Source organism: Dinoponera quadriceps, unplaced genomic scaffold (genome assembly GCF_001313825.1).
Source record: "Dinoponera quadriceps isolate SergipeBrazil2010 unplaced genomic scaffold, ASM131382v1 scaffold9, whole genome shotgun sequence".
NCBI lineage: Eukaryota > Metazoa > Arthropoda > Insecta > Hymenoptera > Formicidae > Dinoponera > Dinoponera quadriceps.
In genome coordinates, this window is record NW_014554295.1 from 39,029 (window position 1) to 57,047 (window position 18,019).

The 18,019-nt window shown below is 52.6% G+C and overlaps 2 protein-coding genes and 1 long non-coding RNA gene across 4 annotated transcripts; 1 reads left to right on the forward strand and 2 right to left on the reverse strand.

Annotated features, from left to right (window-relative positions):
• Nucleotides 1–829: 829 nt before the first annotated feature.
• LOC106743504 (ubiquitin carboxyl-terminal hydrolase 34) lies at nucleotides 830–13,059 on the reverse strand. The gene is made up of 11 exons (XM_014617411.1): nucleotides 12,662–13,059; nucleotides 12,000–12,096; nucleotides 11,563–11,920; nucleotides 11,200–11,497; nucleotides 10,386–11,135; nucleotides 3,719–10,320; nucleotides 3,445–3,635; nucleotides 3,197–3,374; nucleotides 2,965–3,131; nucleotides 2,093–2,763; nucleotides 830–2,031 (listed from the first exon to the last, which is right to left on the reverse strand). Exons 1-11 carry the CDS (start codon nucleotides 12,702–12,704, stop codon nucleotides 1,187–1,189), a joined length of 10,200 nt encoding a protein of 3,399 aa, XP_014472897.1. The 5' UTR covers nucleotides 12,705–13,059; the 3' UTR covers nucleotides 830–1,186.
• A 319-nt stretch (nucleotides 13,060–13,378) lies between these two features.
• LOC106743575 lies at nucleotides 13,379–16,102 on the forward strand. 2 transcript variants are annotated; one of them, XM_014617546.1, is made up of 3 exons: nucleotides 13,379–13,599; nucleotides 14,150–14,554; nucleotides 14,803–16,102. In XM_014617546.1, exons 2-3 carry the CDS (start codon nucleotides 14,411–14,413, stop codon nucleotides 14,998–15,000), a joined length of 342 nt encoding a protein of 113 aa, XP_014473032.1. In that variant the 5' UTR covers nucleotides 13,379–13,599; nucleotides 14,150–14,410; the 3' UTR covers nucleotides 15,001–16,102. The 2 variants fall into 2 exon arrangements, with proteins under 2 accessions (XP_014473032.1, XP_014473043.1); XM_014617557.1 differs by lacking the exon at nucleotides 13,379–13,599 and adding an exon at nucleotides 13,634–13,725.
• Nucleotides 15,149–18,007, reverse strand: LOC106743584. The gene is made up of 3 exons (XR_001374379.1): nucleotides 17,724–18,007; nucleotides 17,432–17,572; nucleotides 15,149–17,223 (listed from the first exon to the last, which is right to left on the reverse strand). It is a non-coding gene; the product is annotated as an uncharacterized LOC106743584 (long non-coding RNA).
• Nucleotides 18,008–18,019: the final 12 nt, after the last annotated feature.

An 18,019-nucleotide genomic window follows, 5' to 3' on the forward strand; every position in this document is an offset into this window, starting at 1 on the left:
AATCCTACGCTATATTACTTCACTAAGAACCTAAGAACCTATGAGAAATCATCGTAGAAATTAAAAGGTTCAACTACGAATCGGAATCACACTCGTGCGTATCGATAGATTACCCTCTCTCTCTTTCTCTCGCCCAACGATGATCTTCAAGAGAAACGAACTAGGTAACGTCCATCTGCTTCATTTTCTTTTTACAAATTCTGAAAGCGAAATTTCCACCAGTTCGGAGACATCACGCAGGGTGAAACCTGACAGATCGTTCGGTCCTCGAAATAACGTGGCTCGCGAAACGCAAGAGAACAATGGAAAATACACGTCGAAACATATAGTGAGGTGTGACATGAACGCACACTCACACACACACACGCGAGCGTAACGGACATTTCAACGGACGATTTCGTACAGCGATTTTTGCTCCTCTTTTTTTTCGAAAAAACCCTGTGAGATCCCTTTCACATGTACTTACACCCGCATTCACTCACTCACTCACGTGCTGCACGCACAGCAGTCAGTCAGACGGTCAGACGCACAGAAGACAGACACGCGCGCGAGTGTAGCGCGAAATCGTAGAAACAATTTTTTTGCAATGTCGTCAACGAAGGTTGCCCTCGATAGCGTTTGAAGAGTACCTTAAGACTTAATATACCTTGCACAATCGCGTTCTTTTGAATACTGGATGGTTTACGTTATTTATTGCACACGTTCGAATGCGCGCATCACGGTTCGCCCGGAAAGAGAGACAAGTCAAATCTCAATGTTTATCGGGTGAAAATATTACTCAGTCCGGATACACACGACCCACCTTCCTCTTTTTTTTTTTTTTTTTTTNATATAACGTAACTTAAACCGTAACGAAAATACTTTTATATTCTCCTATATTTGGAAAGTAAACAATCGGTGACATACACTTTTTTCCCTTCCTCGCGACATCTCGTTACATACTAAGTTACATCCGATTTTTGCGAAGGAGCGTGAATTCACGTTGTTACATAAACTCTTTCTAAATCGACGCAAGATCATACAGACGGACACACGCATACGACTCAACACACGCGCATACACACGGTGAGGGACAACAACGTCGCATCCCCCTCTCATCATCATACATACATACATATACATATATATATATATATATATGTATATATATTCCATCTGCCTGTTCGTTCGAATCCGCGGATGAGAATTAATTACTCTTGCTCTGCACTTGCACGATCATCTGCAGGTCGACGATGGTGCTCTCGAGCATCTCGAGCCACGAGACGTTGGTCAACGTGCAGCGCAATTGATTTGTACAAGCGTTCGCGGTGCTGACCAAGCTCGACGGTACGTTGCTGATGCCGCCGGCGATCGCCTCCGTCTGAACGTTGCCCGACTTTTGCCGGGCGGCGGCGGCGGCGGCGGCGGCCTTGTTGTCGTCGCCGGACTCGGACGACATCGCGCCGTGCTTCATCACGTCCGCCTTCTCCTCCGCCTCCGTCGACAGGCTGTTCTCCATACCGACGTCCTTCACGACGCGCAGATCCTTGTCGGCCGGTTCGCTGTCGTCACTGACGAGCTTGCGCTTCTTAGCGGGTGCCTCGCCGTCCGGTGAGCCGCTCTTCTTCACCGTGACAGTCCGTGTGCGCGACAACAGAGTTTCCAATGCCGGCAACAGGGTGGCGGGTGGCTTCAGTCTCGCGCTGCTGCTGTATACGAGCGTCAAGGCGCGCAGGTCGCCGGTAAGCCTCTGCGCGGAGGCCTCGATGTCCACCGCCTCCACCATCGCCGTCATCGAGCTGACCAGGTTGTCGATGAGCAGGCACGTCTGCTCGGTCAGCACGTGGCTGGCCAGCTTCGGGAAGAAAGTCTTGAGGAAGGCGTGTATCGCCGGCACCCCGAGCGACGATCTCTCGTCCAACAACACCGCGTCCACGTAGTCCACCGTGTAGGAGGAGCACAGGAGAGACGCTATGTGCTTCCTGTCTATGTGCGCGGTCGCGTGAACGTCCAGCCACAGCCTAGGGAACAGGGCCAAGTGCAACGGGACACCTGCAACGGGGGCGCGAAATGAATATCCGCGCGCTTCCTCCTCCCGATGCAGTTTACTCACCCTCGAAACCGAGCATAGCACTTAGATTCACCAGCGTATCTGTCATACAGTCATTGTTGATCGCTAATCTGCACATGACGTCTATGAGCTCGTGATAAGGTAGGTAAAACTCGAGCAACGCGCTATCGTATTCCGGATCCACTCCCTTCGACGCCTCGAGCTGCGAATGAGGCACCGCCATCTGCACCATCGGCCTGGCGGGTCTCGTCGGCATCTTTCCGGGCGGGGTGGATCTTCGCGGCAGGTACGGGCCGGGCGGGACTGCGGCGTGGGACTCCTGAAGAGCTGCGTGGCAGTGTGAGAGTAACGGCGCTAAGATCAGTATCGCTTCCGCGGGGACGAGCATCACGAGCTCCTTCAGCAGGTCGATGGCGAGGTTCCTCATGTCCGGCGGATTATACGTGTTCAACAACGTTGCCAGTTTGCGCAACACGTCCGGCCACTCCTTGCAATTCGCCAGGATGTTCCTCGCATCCGGCCCGTCCCGGGCGGTTCGTATACAGCGTACCAGCTCCACGATGATGGCGATCAGTTCGGCCAGGTCGCCGGCAACGTGACACGCCGTAGCCTCGTGGTACATGATATGCAGCATATGAAACGCTTCTAGGGCCATGCTTAGGCCGCCGTTGTAAACAACGTATAAACGATCGTCGTCCGACTCGATGAGAATTCTGTAAGAAATTTCGCGCATTAATTCACCAGACAATACGTTGTAAAATATGCCGAAATTAGACCTTACATTCCCCGTTTGTCGGCCTAATTTGGAGATATTCTATATAAAAGAATAGGTAGCGAACGAGATACATACAACGACACATACGATATGATAGATCATCAGTGTTGATATAATTCTCTGATATACATATATATACCGAAAAGCAGAGATGAGAGTCGCCCAACACGAACGGCCATCCAGCCCCTGCAGATAAGAGGACAATGTGCCTCTTCTGAATGATGTGATCTCCGCCTCCTCTTGTTCGGTCTGATCGGGATTCCTCTGAACTAACAACTGCATAAGTTTGAACAATTCGTCCACCGCCTGCGCAAAGGAAAGACACGTTGCAGCGCACTCACATGTGTAGTAGGCAACAAGTACGAACTCACAGTTGAATACTGAGTAGGATGAGGTGTGATGTTCTTGAAAGCCCATTGGATATTCTGATGCGCGGCCAGTTGCCTCGTGAAGGTGCGCGATTGTTGACAGCAAAGCCTCAAGAGGCCGTAATAAGCGGGTAACATGACTCTGTTGAACAGCACGACATCCTGGTCCTCGTGATCGGCTCTAATCGAAAGCATTACATTTGTCACTCGATGTCCTGCAAAGCGCTGGAAGAAAATAAAATACGACTCACAGTATGTAGTTAAATGCAATGTTCTTCGTGATGTGCGGATTGTGGAGTATCATGGCGACGTTCTCCGGGCAATTGGAGCAAACGTGGTACCAGAACAGGAGTACCGCTTGCTTGTTATGGTGCACCGGAATGCTCGGTTCCGAGAGCTTCGGATGGAAGAGGGTCCACAGATCGTTAAGATACTGGCCGAACTGCAAGGGGAAAGGGGGGTGTGTCAGAGAGGGTACATCATTAAGTGTATGTGTGTATATATATATATATATAGTTTACCCACCATTAATTTTTCGGTCTTAGAGACTACGCAGTATGTGAGCAATGCGAAATAGGCAGTGAGCTTCATTGTACCATGAGTTTGTATGTCGATGTAATGTCTCGCGGGTTGCAGCAGCCTCAGAAGCGCCGTGTAGATCTGATGCAGTATCAGAGTGGCTTCCGGCGACAGTTGAAGCTCCCTGGAGGCGTTGCAGCCGAGACCGAGGCGGTGCGCGCTACGGTAGCCTTGCCGGAAATGCGTAGACGGTACTAACGACACCAGGAGGAAAGCAGCGGCCGAACGAACTCTCTGATTGGAGTGCTCGAGGAGGAAGTGCTGGAGCCACGTGTCGAGGCCCTGCAGCACCCAGGCGTGCGCCAGCTTGCTTCTCGTGACCGCGAGGGCCAGCCATTCGAGGGCGCCGTGCGGGGCGACCCTCGCCGCTTCCCAGACCCTGCTGAGGATCAGCTGGGTCATGCAGGGCAGACCGCTCGGCCCGGAGCTCTCGGTCAGCAAGGTCAGCAGCTTGAAAAACGGCTGGCACATGTCGGTGTGCTTCATTATCGCCTGGAATATCATCGTGACCACGTGTATCGCCAGCCGGTCGTTCCACCGGCACAACGACTGTATGAGGTTCCTGGTCTGGCCGAGATTGATGAGGTCCCGCGTCTGCTGGTACAAGAAGGGGAAACCCTTGCCGCCGGCTACGGCGCTGAGGTCGGCCGGCGACAACGCCAGCCTGTGATCAGGCCCTCTGCTGCGCTCGACCAATGTCGCTATCAGCGTGATCATCTTGTCCAACGAGGCGGAACGGAGCTTCTCCGTGGGCACAGTCACGATTTCCTCCTCCTCCTCCTCCTCGCTGACCGCGTCGACGAACTCGTGAGTCTTGTGGCCGAGATAGAAGTTCACCATCGTGGAGATCGCCTGAACGCGGATGAGGAAAACGGTCTCCTCCTCGCCCATCTTGCTGAACTCGTAGAGGAAGCTGAAGTACTCCGTGAGGTGCTTGAGATGCTGCTTCGCATGCTCCATCAGCGACAGCAGCATGCGGACGAATCTGGTGACGCAGGATCGGGTGCCGACGGTGTTCGCGTCGCTCTCCTCGTCGCAGAGAAGGTACAGGGGTGCTTGAGTAGCGCGCAGTCGTTGAATCACGTGGATGCACAGCCGTTGAAACATCTGCCTGACCATCTGATTAGGACACTTGACTAGAATCTGAATAGGCCACCAGGAGTCGCCGGCCATGCGCTCGAGGAAGCGGGCGCAGGCGCCGGCCGAGGCGTTGAACTGTTTCGTCAGCAGCTCCACCCACTGCACCATCGTCGGCTTCTCCTTGGCGTGTATGAACGTCTCCATGAAGAAGGACGTGGACAGCTCCGCCGACATCTCCGTGATGTCCGGCTGCACCGAGAGCAGGGTCTGCGGTATGTAGCCGCAGATCTGCCACATGAACGCGAAGTACGTGTGCTCGAAGATGTTCTTGTCCTGCAGGAAGTGCGTGTTGTCCTGCCAGATCCAGTCCTCGAGCTCCTTGCTGAGCTCCAACGGCGGCAGCTTCATGTTCACGTCCTTGCGCATCAACGCGGAGGAGCGGCCGCTGACGGCGGTGGGGCTCGAGACCGTGGCCTCCTCCTCCTTCGCCTGCTCGCCGGGCTCGGCGCACCACTCGTAAAACAGCATGTACGCCGAGTTGGTCTTCTCGAAGCTGAAATCCATGAACTTGTCCGTTACCGAGTCGTAAGTTTTGCTGGTCATCTCGCCGCCGAAGCACTCCGCCGCGATCTGATTCGGATCGAACGGCTTGACCTCGGCGTCGTTGAACAGGAACCACTTGTCCTTGTTCGGGGACGTGCGGTCCCTGATGAAGCTGTAATAATGCCCACCGTCCGCCGTGCCGGTGTGAACCGTCACGCCGATCAGGTCGTAGAGGTAATGTTCCATCTCCTCCTCCGCGTCGTCCGCCAGCAAGGCGTCGCGCTTCTTCCTCTCGTCCTCCTGACAGTGCTGCGGCATCAGCTTCTTCTCGACGTAGCCGGACATGTCCAGCCGCAGCGGGAAGCTGAAGTGCGTGTTCACCTTCTCCTTCAGCATCGTGCCCATGTTGAAGGTGTAGCGCATCGTGTTGAAGCACAGTATGTGCGGCAGCTTCTTGAAGCAGGCGCGTTTCTCGGCGCGCGCCTTCTTGCCGCACTGCGAGCAGGTGTACATGTTGTCGCCCTCCAGCGTGTCCTTGACCGTCACCTCGTCCAAGCTCTCGTATAGGTTCCTCATGTCCGCCACTTGGCATCGCACCGTGTAAAACTCCTCCAGCGTTCTGCTGACGTGCTCGCAGTCGAGGGACACGACGTTGTTGGATATCACGCCGCAGAACAGCGTCTTGACGAGGTTCTTCAGATCGGACGTCATCTCCTCCAGCTTGGAGACGAGGTCGATGAAGAATTCCGCCATGTCCTTCTGCTCGCCGGTGTTGAGCGGCTCGTGGTTCATCGTGTACACGCGGCAGAAGCTCCTCGGATTGTACGCCTTCCTCTCGGACTCCAGCAGGTAAGCGAACATCCGCTGCAGCTCCCGCAGCGTCAGCTGGTGCTTGTTCGCGCGATTGCAGTCGGCGCCCAGGATGGAGACGCGCGCCTGCGGCATCATGTAGAGATGCTGCATGCAGCTCGCCATGTAGCAGGTCGCGCCCAGGTTGGTGAGGCCGACGTAGCCGCAGTCGGACCGTCCGTCCTCGTGAGGCCAGTAATCCCACGGGTAAGGCGAGTGCGGCCCGGGACGGTGCTGCGCCAGTAGCTTCTCGTGCAGTATCCTGTAGTTGCCGGGCGCGAATTTCACCAGCTCGACCAGCAGATCGAAGGCGGCCGACCTCGACACCTGGCTCTTGCACTTCGGCACGTGCTTGCTGCGCGGATTCGGCAGCGCGAACAGGAAGTCGAACACCTCGTCCAACAGATTCTGGCCGATCTTGCCCTGCTTGCAGGGCGGGTTGTGCGCCATGATGTTGCACGTGAGATTCAGCAGGCCGACCAGCGCGTCGTCCTCCACCGTGTTGTGCCGCGTCTCCAGGTGCTCCCGGTTGAGCACGGAGTCGATCACTCGTATCGCCAACGTCTCCAGGTCGATGCTGCTGGCGTTCGTCGAGTCGTCCGTCTTCGGCAGCGAGTCCACCAGGCGGCACAGCAGCCAGAAGAAGTCCCGGCAAGCCGGCCCGTACGGCTCCTTGCCGTCGTCCAACACGGGATGCAGGTGCAGATCCGGCTTGCGGTGGGACGGCTGCATCGCCTCGGCGATCACGAGATGTTCCAGCAGGGTGTTCAGCATGGGCACCAACAGGCCCGGCACGTCCGTCGCGTCGTCGTCCGCGCCGGTGGTGCCCAGGCACAGCTTGTACAAACCCGTGCAGACCTCGCGCCTCACCGCCGGCTCGGGGTCCTCCAGGACCAGCCGGCGCAGCCAGGTCTTGCCGAACGGCTCGACGGAGAAGAGGTACTGCTGCCTGACCGCCGGGTCGCTGTGCACCCAGCAGACCAGCAACGCCATCGCGTAGTGTATCACCTGCGAACGGCCGAAGAGCCCGGTCTTGTAGTGATTCGGGTCGAGCGGCGACGAGGCGTCGTTCAGGATGCTGGTTATCCGCGACATCACCGTGTCGACGTTCATCATTCGCAGCATCGCCTCGCTCAGCTTCGGCACCAGCAGCTTGTCCGGCTTCTGGCGCTTCTTGTCCTCCCTCGCGACCCCGAGATGGCACAGCTGCTTCAGCAGACTGGCGAGGCAGTCTTGCTGCCACTCGCTGCCGTCCCCTTGCTCCAGGCAGCCCGACATGAAGATGTCGAAGAGGTGCCGCAGTCCGCCGTGTTGCACGAACAGCGCGGACCAGTCGACCGGGTGGTGGTCGTGATTGTCGTCCGCGTCACCGCCGCCGTCGTGCGACACGTTGTTGCTAGTCGCCGGCTGATTCGTCGCGCCGCGTCGGCTCAGGGACTCGACTATGTACAAAGAGTACATCAGCTTCTGCGGGCTCGCCGGGTCGAACAGTTCCTGAAGGGACGTCTCGCCGAGTTTCTGGAAACCCCGCAGCAAGGTCGGACTCGTCGGCAGGAGGGTCAGCGTGTCCCAGACTCGGCGCGAGAGCACCTGGGCCTTCGTGTGCGGGATCTCCTGGCCGCCCTTCACGGTGCTCCTCATGGCGCTGAGGGTCCTCATCAGCGTGAACAGCTGCTCGAAGTACTGCGGCTGCAGCAGCAGCAACGTCGGCAGAGAGTCGGTCGACGGGGCCGGTATCATCGAGGGCGATTCCGCTTCCCGCGTTAACTTGCCGCAGCGGCTCGCGCCCCTGCTGGCGCCGGGTGAAATGAACACCAGCTGGCCGTCCTTGAAGCCCATCTCCTGCAGCGTCTTCTCGTCGAAGTCGATCGTCAGCTCCTGTCCTTGGGTGATCATCCTGATCGGGCCGTCGGTGAGCAACGATCCCAAAACCGAGCCGCTGTTCGGCGCTCGGGCCTGAGGGGACGCGCTGCTCTGGGCGTTCTGCGTGTCGTCCCACCATTTGGCCACCTCGGCCCTCAGGTCGGCCACATAGTCGGTGTTCAGGAGGATGAAGCTCATCTTCTCCGGTATGCCGGCCGGCTGGACGAAAATCCGCAGCTGCTGGCCCTTGTCGGAGGTGTTCATGGCGACGTAGCTGCCGGCGCCTCTGCCCTCCAGCATCCAACGGCGCAGGTGGTAGGCGTAACGTTTACGGAAGGCTTCCAGATGCGTCCTCAGCAGGAGCAGGGCGCGCTGTATGCAGCGTAGACTCGCCTCCTCGTTCGTCTCGAGGTCGGCGCTGGCCGCCGCGAGATGCGTCATACACTGCGACACGAATTCCGCCTCCATTCTGAGATGCTGCGACATGTAGAACGCGTTGATGTACTGTATCGCCGCCATGCTGACGTCCGTGCTCTTCGCCTTGAGCGCGATCCGCCACAAGAAGTCCATGCCCACCGAGTCCACTTCCGGCAGGCCGTTGTACTGCGTGGCGGCCAGGCGCGCCAGGTTGCACAATTGCTGAAACAGGCTCAGCCCCGTCATACTGATGGTCTCCGCCGGCAGGCTCGGCAGCTTGCGCATACAGAGGTGCTTCAGGGTGTCCATTCCCAGGGCATGCTGGTCCGTGGACTTCGCCTGGCTGAGCAGCCAGCTGAAGAGCTCGTCCGCGCAGGTCGGATCCTGCGACAGGCACTGCCACAGTATGTCCACCTGTTCGAGACTGAGGCGGAAGGTGTCCGGCGAGCCCAACGGCGAGAAGATGGAGGAAAGGAATTGCAGCCTGACCTGGATCTCCGTCTGGTGCGAGTACAGATTGCTCCTCGGTCCCGTGCTCATGTAGGCCTTCAGATTGTTGAAGAAGTGCTTCATCATCCCGTACTCGTTGTTGGCCCTGAGCATTATCTTGTGCGGGTCCGAGCCGGCCTGCTGGAAGCTCGCGAACAGCTTCGGCAACAGTCTCAGCGACACGACCACCGAGCGGTTCGTCGCCAGATTCTCCAGGCAGCCCTCCACGAATTTCTCCGGGATGATGCGGTCGACGGTGAAGCAGAGCAGATTGCAGAGCGCTTTCTCCGCCTCGGAGGCCAGGCCCTCGCCCAACTGTCCTATCTTATCGTCCTGAAGCAGGTCCCACAGCAACGTGTTGCCGGGCTTGCAGACCGTCTCCGTGTTGAACTGCGAGCTCAGCCTCGTGGCCGATTGCCGGATCGTTCGCACCTGCGGCGGCTGGCAGACCGTTCTTCTGATCGTCATGGTGGAATGGTGCGGGTGGTAAGCCTGCATCTGTATGGCGGTGAGGTGACGCGCGGCCAACTGTGCGAGCTCCTCCTCGCAGCCGCTCTCCTCGCCGTCGAAGTCGGCCATGTTCTTCTCGCTCTTGTTCGATATCCGGCTGCTGTACGAGCCCTCCTCGTCCGACAGCATCTCGTCCAGGCCGGAGGGTAAGAACGTGGGGCCGGTCGCGTGCACCAAACCGGCGAGCTCGGATATCACCGCGCCGGGGCCGTCCGCGGCGGCGAGCACACCGGCCACGTCGCTGTCGTCCTCGTCGTGCGAACTGTCCGCCGAGTCGGCCGCCGCTCGATCTATCCCGTTGTAGCCCACCAGGGACGGCATGTACTTGTTCTTGTTGGCGCGTCTCAGGAGCGCCGCCGTGGTGGGAACTTGCTGGTCGCTCGGGTCCAGGGCCATCGCCTGTTGCTTCACGCGGTCTAACGCGTCCACGCCCTTCGGCTCCTCGCCCGCCGCGTGCAAGCTGCCGTTCGACGGGTTGCTCTTCGCGACGTCTTGACCGACGATCTCCTCCAAGGTCTTCTCGACGGCGTTCAACGAACGCGGCGGCCTCTTCCGCTTGCGCAGGATCTTCCGCTTCTTCTTCTCGTGCACGAACGCCTCCTCCGTGTTGGACTTCTCGGTGTCCGCTTCGGCGTCGGAGCCGCTTTGCTTGTTCTTCGTCTCCTCCTGAATCACGTTCGATGAGTGATCCTTCACCGATTCACCGTTGCCCTCGGACTTGTCCGAGTGGAGGCCTTCGATCTCAGCCGGGCTCGACTCAACGGTCGTCGTCGTCAACGATTTCCCTTTGTAGTGTCCTGCGTGCAACATTCGAATATGTAGACTTTTCCGAAACTGATCATTATTATATACTAAATAATACCTTCCCCATCGCTGCTGTCAGCTCTCGCTTGCTTCCTAGGCGACGGTCCTTCGGACGGTATCGGACTCGGCTCCTCCTCCTCGTCGTCTTCAGGACTGCTGGCGTCCATTCCGCTCGGGTCGCTGCTACTGCTACCGACTCCGCCGGTATTCCTGAGAATCTCTCTGTTCTTCATCACCATACTTCTCGGACAAGCCGCTACCGAGCCGCCGGACGTCCAAATGAACTTGATCAAAGCCGACGCTAAGAACAGACTCTGCTCCGTGTGGTCCTTAGGTTCTAATTTACCTAACAAAGAATACAAATGGAGTACGGGGGTGGGCGCGAGATGTTTGACCAGTGGCGCCAGCAGGTCGTAAACCGGACGGCCGCAGTGCTTGAGCTGCGCTGCCTGCCACATGGTGTCCATGTCCGAGGATGTGATTCTGCCTTCCATCGCCAGGAAGCTCAGTATAATGTGGCTCTGCTTGATCACCTCCACGTGCAGGTTCGGTCCGAATATGTGGGCTATGATGTTGTTCTCGGTCAACCATGCGGCGAGCGCGTGCCCCACTTGCTCCACCTCGGCGACGGTCTCGCTGTTGCAGAGCTCGTTGGACGCGGTGATGTGGGCGTTTATCTGGGCCACACCGGCCAGCCTCATGGTCAACGTCGTGCTGGTGAAGTACTTGAACGCCAGATCGAGCCCGTCCCGATCGAAGCTCGGTAATACGGCGTCTATCGGATCCTTCACCGCGCTCCACATGAAATCTAAACGCGCGCGAAAATCAACAAAGGAAACGTCCGAGCATGATCGCTTCTGTCGGTAACGTACCAGCCATGGTTCTGACGGCTGGAGTACGCAGTTCCTTGTCGCCCAGACGGCACATGTACTTCATGACGCGGCTACGCAACGGTATGAACAACTGGATGACGCTGCCGTAGTTCAGCCAGAGCTTCAAATTACAAACTACCGCTACCATGGCGTGCGCGAGACTAACGGGCAGTGTGTTCTCCGTATCGAAGCAGGCGGACATCAGATTGAAGCCACCCTGGTGGCAAAAGATGGATACCGCACGGATCAACGGCGCCGGCACCTCGGGGTCGTGTGGCTCGCAGTAACCGCCTTCGTCCTGTCGTGTGATATATTAATTTTATACGGATCAGATAATACACTGTTCATCAAAGTTGTCCCCACCTTGACGGGAGCCAACGGGTTAATTACACCGCCGTGCTTCATGGCTAGATAGAGGGGAAAATTCAGCACCAGGACCTTCGAGAGGAGATGAAACAGTTTCTCTCTGTCCTGCTGGGACCAGGTTTGCTTCGTCTGGACTTCCACCTGTGCATGCTCCGCAGCGTCACTCGACTTTCGCTTATCGCTCGTATCTTCATCCTCCTCCTTCCCCTCCTCGGAGATCTCCTTAGCGACATTTGTTTGCTGCCCATTTTGCTGTATAGCTTGCAACTGTTGTAACGTACAGAGTACGACGCTCTGGATTAGCCTTATAAATCGATCGAAATTCTTAATTTCGCGATAACAGCACATACATTGTCTGGAAGAAGATCATTATGAGAAGTATATTTTGAGCAGAGAGCGCATAGTATACGAGTATATCGGATGAGTTAATGTACCTCTGAATCCATTGATTGACATAATGCAATGTCGTGTCCACGTCTGTTACGCATAATGTGGCCAACGCATCTTGTTCCTTTGACGAACGTTCGTCATCTGCAAGAATAATGCGCAAGCGTAACTGATATGAAATCACACATACAAGTTCCATGTATCCTTCTTTTCTCCATATACTTTTGTATTCAATAACATTTTATGACATAATAACACTTCAAGATATCGCAGTTAGTGCTTCGGAACACATTGAACGCGGTCTCTCTGGTGGAGAATGATCCCAATGATATACAGGCGTAGTAATCACTACGGGGGAAACGAGAAGCATCGTTGGGAGAGCAAGGAGTCTAACAGAATCGCGATCGAAGAATGGAGCGAAATAGCTGACGCGAGGTAACGAACCATCTGCCGCGAAACAACGCGAGCGCATTTATTCAATAAAACAGCCGAGTTTGAATTTCGTTAAAGTCCGGTCGGTTAAGGTTATAAAATCTTTCCGGCACGTGACTCGCGTCTCGGCATTTCTCGAAGTTTCGGGCCTCCCCGGGCGTCGGTGCCTTCTCGTGGGAAATTCGGCCGCGATCGGTCTGGGCGCGCGAGCCTCGGTAGAGGTTAAGAAACGGACGGGAGCTACTGTGTATATACACTGTGCAGCAGCGTTGCTTACAGGAGAGCAGAAGATCGTGAAAGTCGACGCACACATCGCACATGGTTCCCACGTTCTTTAGCCTTGGAGGAGGCTGCGGATCACGTCAAGTTCATCACTCGCGCTCACCGACGCACACGGCTAACAATGACAATATTATTAAACATTCCCCGCGAACGGTGCGCTCGGATCACCCCCGACAGCCGATCAGTCGGTCAGTCACCATATTGCTTTTGTGCGATAGGCTGCGCGTCCACTCGTCGCGCTCTCACCACGGGCGTGCGAATGAGCGAGCGCGTCCCGTCGCACGCGTCAGCACCGGAAGACGCGAATCCCGGGGCGACGATCGGCAGGAGCACTGAACGCGCCGAATTTGAGAGCGGCCGCGGCCCGATCCTGATCAGCGGCAGCGCGCGCACTACGCGACCAGCCGAGATAATACGCTCGCGCTCGTCGATATGAACATCATTGTGACAGAAGACAGCTGATCGCCACCATGTTGAATCGCGTCGTGATTTAAAAATCTCCTCGTTTTCACTCCTCTCTCTCTCCTTCCCGGAAGCGGAAATTTCACTTCATCGCGGGATTATGGATTTGTTCCTTCGGTTGCACCCTCTGCACCCACGAGCTGTCCTCTTCAGTTGCACTCCCTGTACTTGTTCTCCCTTCCCTCCTTCTCGTTAAGAATGCCAAATATAAGCTCGTTGAGATATCGTAAGCGCAGGAAGGGGGCAACGTACGAACGAGAATGAGCGGACTGTTACGCCTTCTAAACATCGGGGAGACTTAACCTGTTTCTCACTTTCAAGTGCGAAGAGTGCAGCTAACACGAACGAATCTCGGCATTCTCGCCGTCCTCTTTTCTTCCGACCGACGAAAGTCGATCGAGCAGGATCGAGCGATCGAGGGCATATCTGTCGATAAGACGGATGGAGTAGCGCATAGAAAAACTGCGAGGCGTATGTTTTGTCAATTTTATATCCGTCGTTCTCTCGCGATTGCATGTTATTTACGATTTCGGAGAAGCGTGTCGTGCATTAGCGCAACGCGCATCTATTGGTCTGGCGAATCGATCGAGCCGCAAGGTGAGCCAAGAAAGCGATATTTCTTGAGAGAAAATGTATGCGCTCGTGTACATCCGCCGTTGACAGACGCGCGACAGCTGATTCTTTCGAACGGCCGGGTAGGCATCAGCTTTCAGTCGCGTATCGCCAGGATTGTACGTCACGGACGGCTGAGATCGCGCGAGAATTCCCGACGTCAATAAAAGGTTATCTAAACTCGCGCGAATTGCTCACGCACGATAATTCACCGTCAGTATCGTGCGGTATCGCGCCGACGAAAAGGCCAGCGTTTGAACGTCGTCGAGGCGATTTTTAACGAGATTCACGACGGGAGAAAGCGAGCGAGCGGTGAGGGGGGAAGAGGGAAACGCGCGATTATTGGAATAATCTTTTCTCCCTCGTCTCCGACGCGGAGTACGTTCTTGAAAAACAGTCATTTTTCCAGATTCGTATTAAGAAAAAAAAAAAAAAAGCACCTTACCGAAGTGGGCGCGGCGAGTGGTGCGTACATTCCTGAACGGAGTGTCGCACGGAGCGCGCTGGTGCACACGGCGGAGTCTGCAATAAACAAACTCGAGGAAATCGGGCAGCCGAAGCAGCAGAGTGGTCGTGCGCTGTCAAACCGTCGAATCGGAGTTTTGCAAGAGCACAAGTGGCGGTCAGCTGAGAAAGACGAGAAACACACATCCTCTTTGCAAACGGAGAGATGGGCAGTACGGACAAGGCCGTGATCACGGGGTTCATATGCAGACTCTGCAGCAAGATGAACCGCTTCGTGATCCACATCTACGGCGAGGAGGGCGAGAGGATGAAATTGGCCGAGAAGATAAACGCTTACCTGCCGATTACGGTAAATTCTATACGCGTAGTAAACGCTCGGGGACGAGACTTGGCTGATTTTTCACGGTTTGGTCAAAGAGACGATTTCAAAGAGCACAGGGTAACGCGTCTCCTTCGGTTTAATCACTCACTTTCCAATGTATCTTGCAAAAAAGTCTAGGCCACATCCCGTAAGAAAACGTCATTCTCCTCCGATGTTTATGGATATCGTTTGAAACGTCCCGTCTCAGTGACACATTGTGCGTTCGTGCTTTGCAGGTGAACATAAACGACCCATTGCCTAAGACTGCGTGCTTACACTGCATCGAACGGTTAGAGGCGCATCACGAACTAATGGAACAGTTTATGTTCGCCAGACGGAGATTAAACACGGACAATAAGACTACCACGGTGGCGTCATCCTCCACGACGACTTCCACGACGACAGCCCCGACATCGAGCCCACCCCCGTGTTGACATGTGCAATGGAAGATAGCAAAACCCTTTTCGCTCAATGCGCCATTCACCGAGATCGGATAATCCCTGCATAATTTCCCATTTCATTTAGCCCCCTAAGCCGGTGAGCGATAAGTGAGGCGTGTAAAGATAAAGAGTCACGACAGGATCAAAGTAAAATAATGTCAAATTCTATATTTTCTACACATAACACAATGTTTTCACGTGACATTGCACATTCGTTTCAGCAAGACTGAGTATTCTTTCATGGTATTAGTGAGGTTTGATGAAGGCTGCATCATGTCAGTGCACACTCTCTCTTGCCTTGGAGAAAAACATTGACCATATATCGAGATAGCTTCAACGAGGTGTGCGCTTGCATATGTAGGCGATAAAGGCAGCCTCTTTCGTTGATTTATACAAGAAATCATGTAATGTCGCATTGATCTTTCTCGCTGACCTGCGTGGTCGGTAGTTTGCAACAAAGTATGTATACTTTTGATGCGAACTGTTTTGGGCAAGCGCAATACTATTGAAATAATCGGATGCATGTTCATGTTCGAGACATTATCGGGTATCTGGCAGTAACTCGGCGTAATTTCCGCGTGCGTTCTGAGAATCGCGTCGGACATTGAATTGAGATTCGTAATTGAACGGAACACGACAATCTATTTTTCACCGATTAGTTGTCGAAAAAAACTACAAACAAATATTTAACGCAAAATGCGCGCGTTTCGAGACGCGTTAAAAGAATTCTATTGGTGTGTTAATTTCATTGTTCAACAAATCAGCGTCTTATAGGACGCAAAGGCATGCAGCAATAAATATCAAGTCAAATGTCAACGACTAAATTTTAAAAAGGTTATTAGATGTAAAAACGCGAACAAGTCCGAAATCATTCGCAAGGTTTGAATTTTGTATCTGTACTTGCATTAATCTACAAGTTCTTTATTTTTTTTTTTTTTTTTTAGAATATTTCATTACGATGTCCATATTGTCTCGTGACAGAATAATTCTCGTCGTTACTCCGGGTACTCAATACGTCGTCTCTTAGTCATACGTACGTTTGTATATTATTTTACGAGTCTTACAGTGCTTTCTTTAAAAGATGTGTTTTACAATATTCTCTAATTCTTTCCCTCTTTTTCTCGTTTAACGATACTGTTGTACCTTCGACGCATCAATTCTTACTGGTGTACAAAGATAAATGAAGTATATAGTATCGCGATGCAACTACAATCGTATAATGTAGAAATTTCTTAGTCTTAGAAAATTAGAGCATAAAATTAAAATGTGAGGACTAATTTATGATGCATATAAACAAAGCGAGTCAATGTATTTTTTAGCGATTGATATGATTTCCGCTGTTTTCTTCTTTCCTTCAAGTTTTCTGTTATTATTCGCCGCAACAGGACGAGTAACACAGGAGAAAATGCAGATAATTGTATATCGTGCATTTTCGTTAAATGGTGCATTACGTTAAAAGTCGATCAAACATTTGTTAAATCGAGAAGAAAAAAAACATAGTCGTCTCTTATTATCCTAATATATAAGTGCAAAGTACAATAACATGAATGTTTGTACAATTATGTTATATTAACGAGTCTTGTGTGTAAATTTTACAGAGATCTTAATCTGTTCGTCTTCGTTTGTAAGCCACAATATAATAAATAATACGTATAACAGATTTTAAGTATAACGTGTGGAATAATTTTAAATATATATAATAAATTACACATATGTATATATATATATATATATGTATATATACGTCTCTTTTATTCTTTCACGCTCTTTCTCTCATCTTGATAAACGTATCTCCCCTTACACTAAATTTTACTACTAGATCTACAATTTTATATTAATGGAGGAAGTGCGTGAAGGGGCAGATATTACCTACCAAGCGATGTTACATAGGTAAAAATTGTCATGAATTGTCGCCGTGATTGCACGCTACGTGACACTACTTTGATATTCCAGTTATCTCAAACATCTCAAAGAGCCTCATTTAGTGCTCGAGGAAAGAACATTTCTAATCTTTCAGGATTGTTGTATCACGAGCAAGCTTGTCCCATCTTATCGCCTTAGCTGCTTTGACTACTGAAACAGAATGGTTTAACATTAACATTACTCACGACAGATCTTTCCTCCTCGTTCCACGAGTTTCGAGTCTCCGATAGTCGACGAATAATGGCGATCTAATGAAGACTAGGAGTTACGTTACTCGAAAAGAATGCATGACATCTGAAATTCAAGGAAACGTCGATCTTTAATATCTGCGGAATGCATACAGGACCTGTTTTATGACTGGTATTATAAGTGAGAACATTGTTCCATCGTTCTCGTTGTGACAGAATCTATCAAATAAGATTCGAATTGTTAAATATAATTAACACTAAATACGAAAAAATGGAATTGATGATAGTGGAACGGATGAAATGGGACGATTTACCTTCTCGTTCTAGTTTTCGTAATTTCTTCCGACGTCGTTCTATCGTGGCAAGTTCAACTTTCACAGCGTCGTACGTCTCCCGCAACTCAGTTAACTTCTATTGTAACACTGCTATCTTCTGACTGGCGTCTAATTCTGGATCTGTCCGGACAACCATTAGATTAAGAAAAAAAATGTCTTACTTACGATAGAAAAGTTGCTTTTACTACAACTTGAGATTATAAATATGTAATAAGGTTTCAATTTTTTACGTAAAGATTATCAATACTTATACTGTACAGTATTTTCTTACTTATATTGTACTAAAGGTTTCGGTTCCCGGCAGAGGGAGAAAAAATGCGCTCGTGGCTCCTCTTCGATGATCTGGCAAACCACTAAGAGTATTCATGCCGTGAAAACCTCTCTCCAATTGCTGTTCAGCATTTAAACTGTAGGTCCCGTATACATGGGTATAATCTGCGTTCGCACCATATGTGTGAGAAAGAAGGGGCTGTAATGGAAGAAGAACGTCCAAGTATCACATCCATAAATGCAACACGAATAAATAATCAGTTGATGCTAGATATATTCAGAAATATTAAAAATTCC

Coding starts and splice junctions, on each gene's coding strand:
- LOC106743504 (XM_014617411.1), bottom strand. CDS start 12,704: ATGTGCGATGTGTGCGTCGACTTTCACGATCTTCTGCTCTCCT. Junction 12,097..12,661: donor TCACGATCTTCTGCTCTCCT/GTAAGCAACGCT, acceptor TTATTCTTGCAG/ATGACGAACGTTCGTCAAAG. Junction 3,636..3,718: donor CTAAGACCGAAAAATTAATG/GTGGGTAAACTA, acceptor TTCCCCTTGCAG/TTCGGCCAGTATCTTAACGA.
- LOC106743575 (XM_014617546.1), top strand. CDS start 14,411: ATGGGCAGTACGGACAAGGCCGTGATCACGGGGTTCATATGCAGACTC. Junction 14,555..14,802: donor ACGCTTACCTGCCGATTACG/GTAAATTCTATA, acceptor CGTGCTTTGCAG/GTGAACATAAACGACCCATT.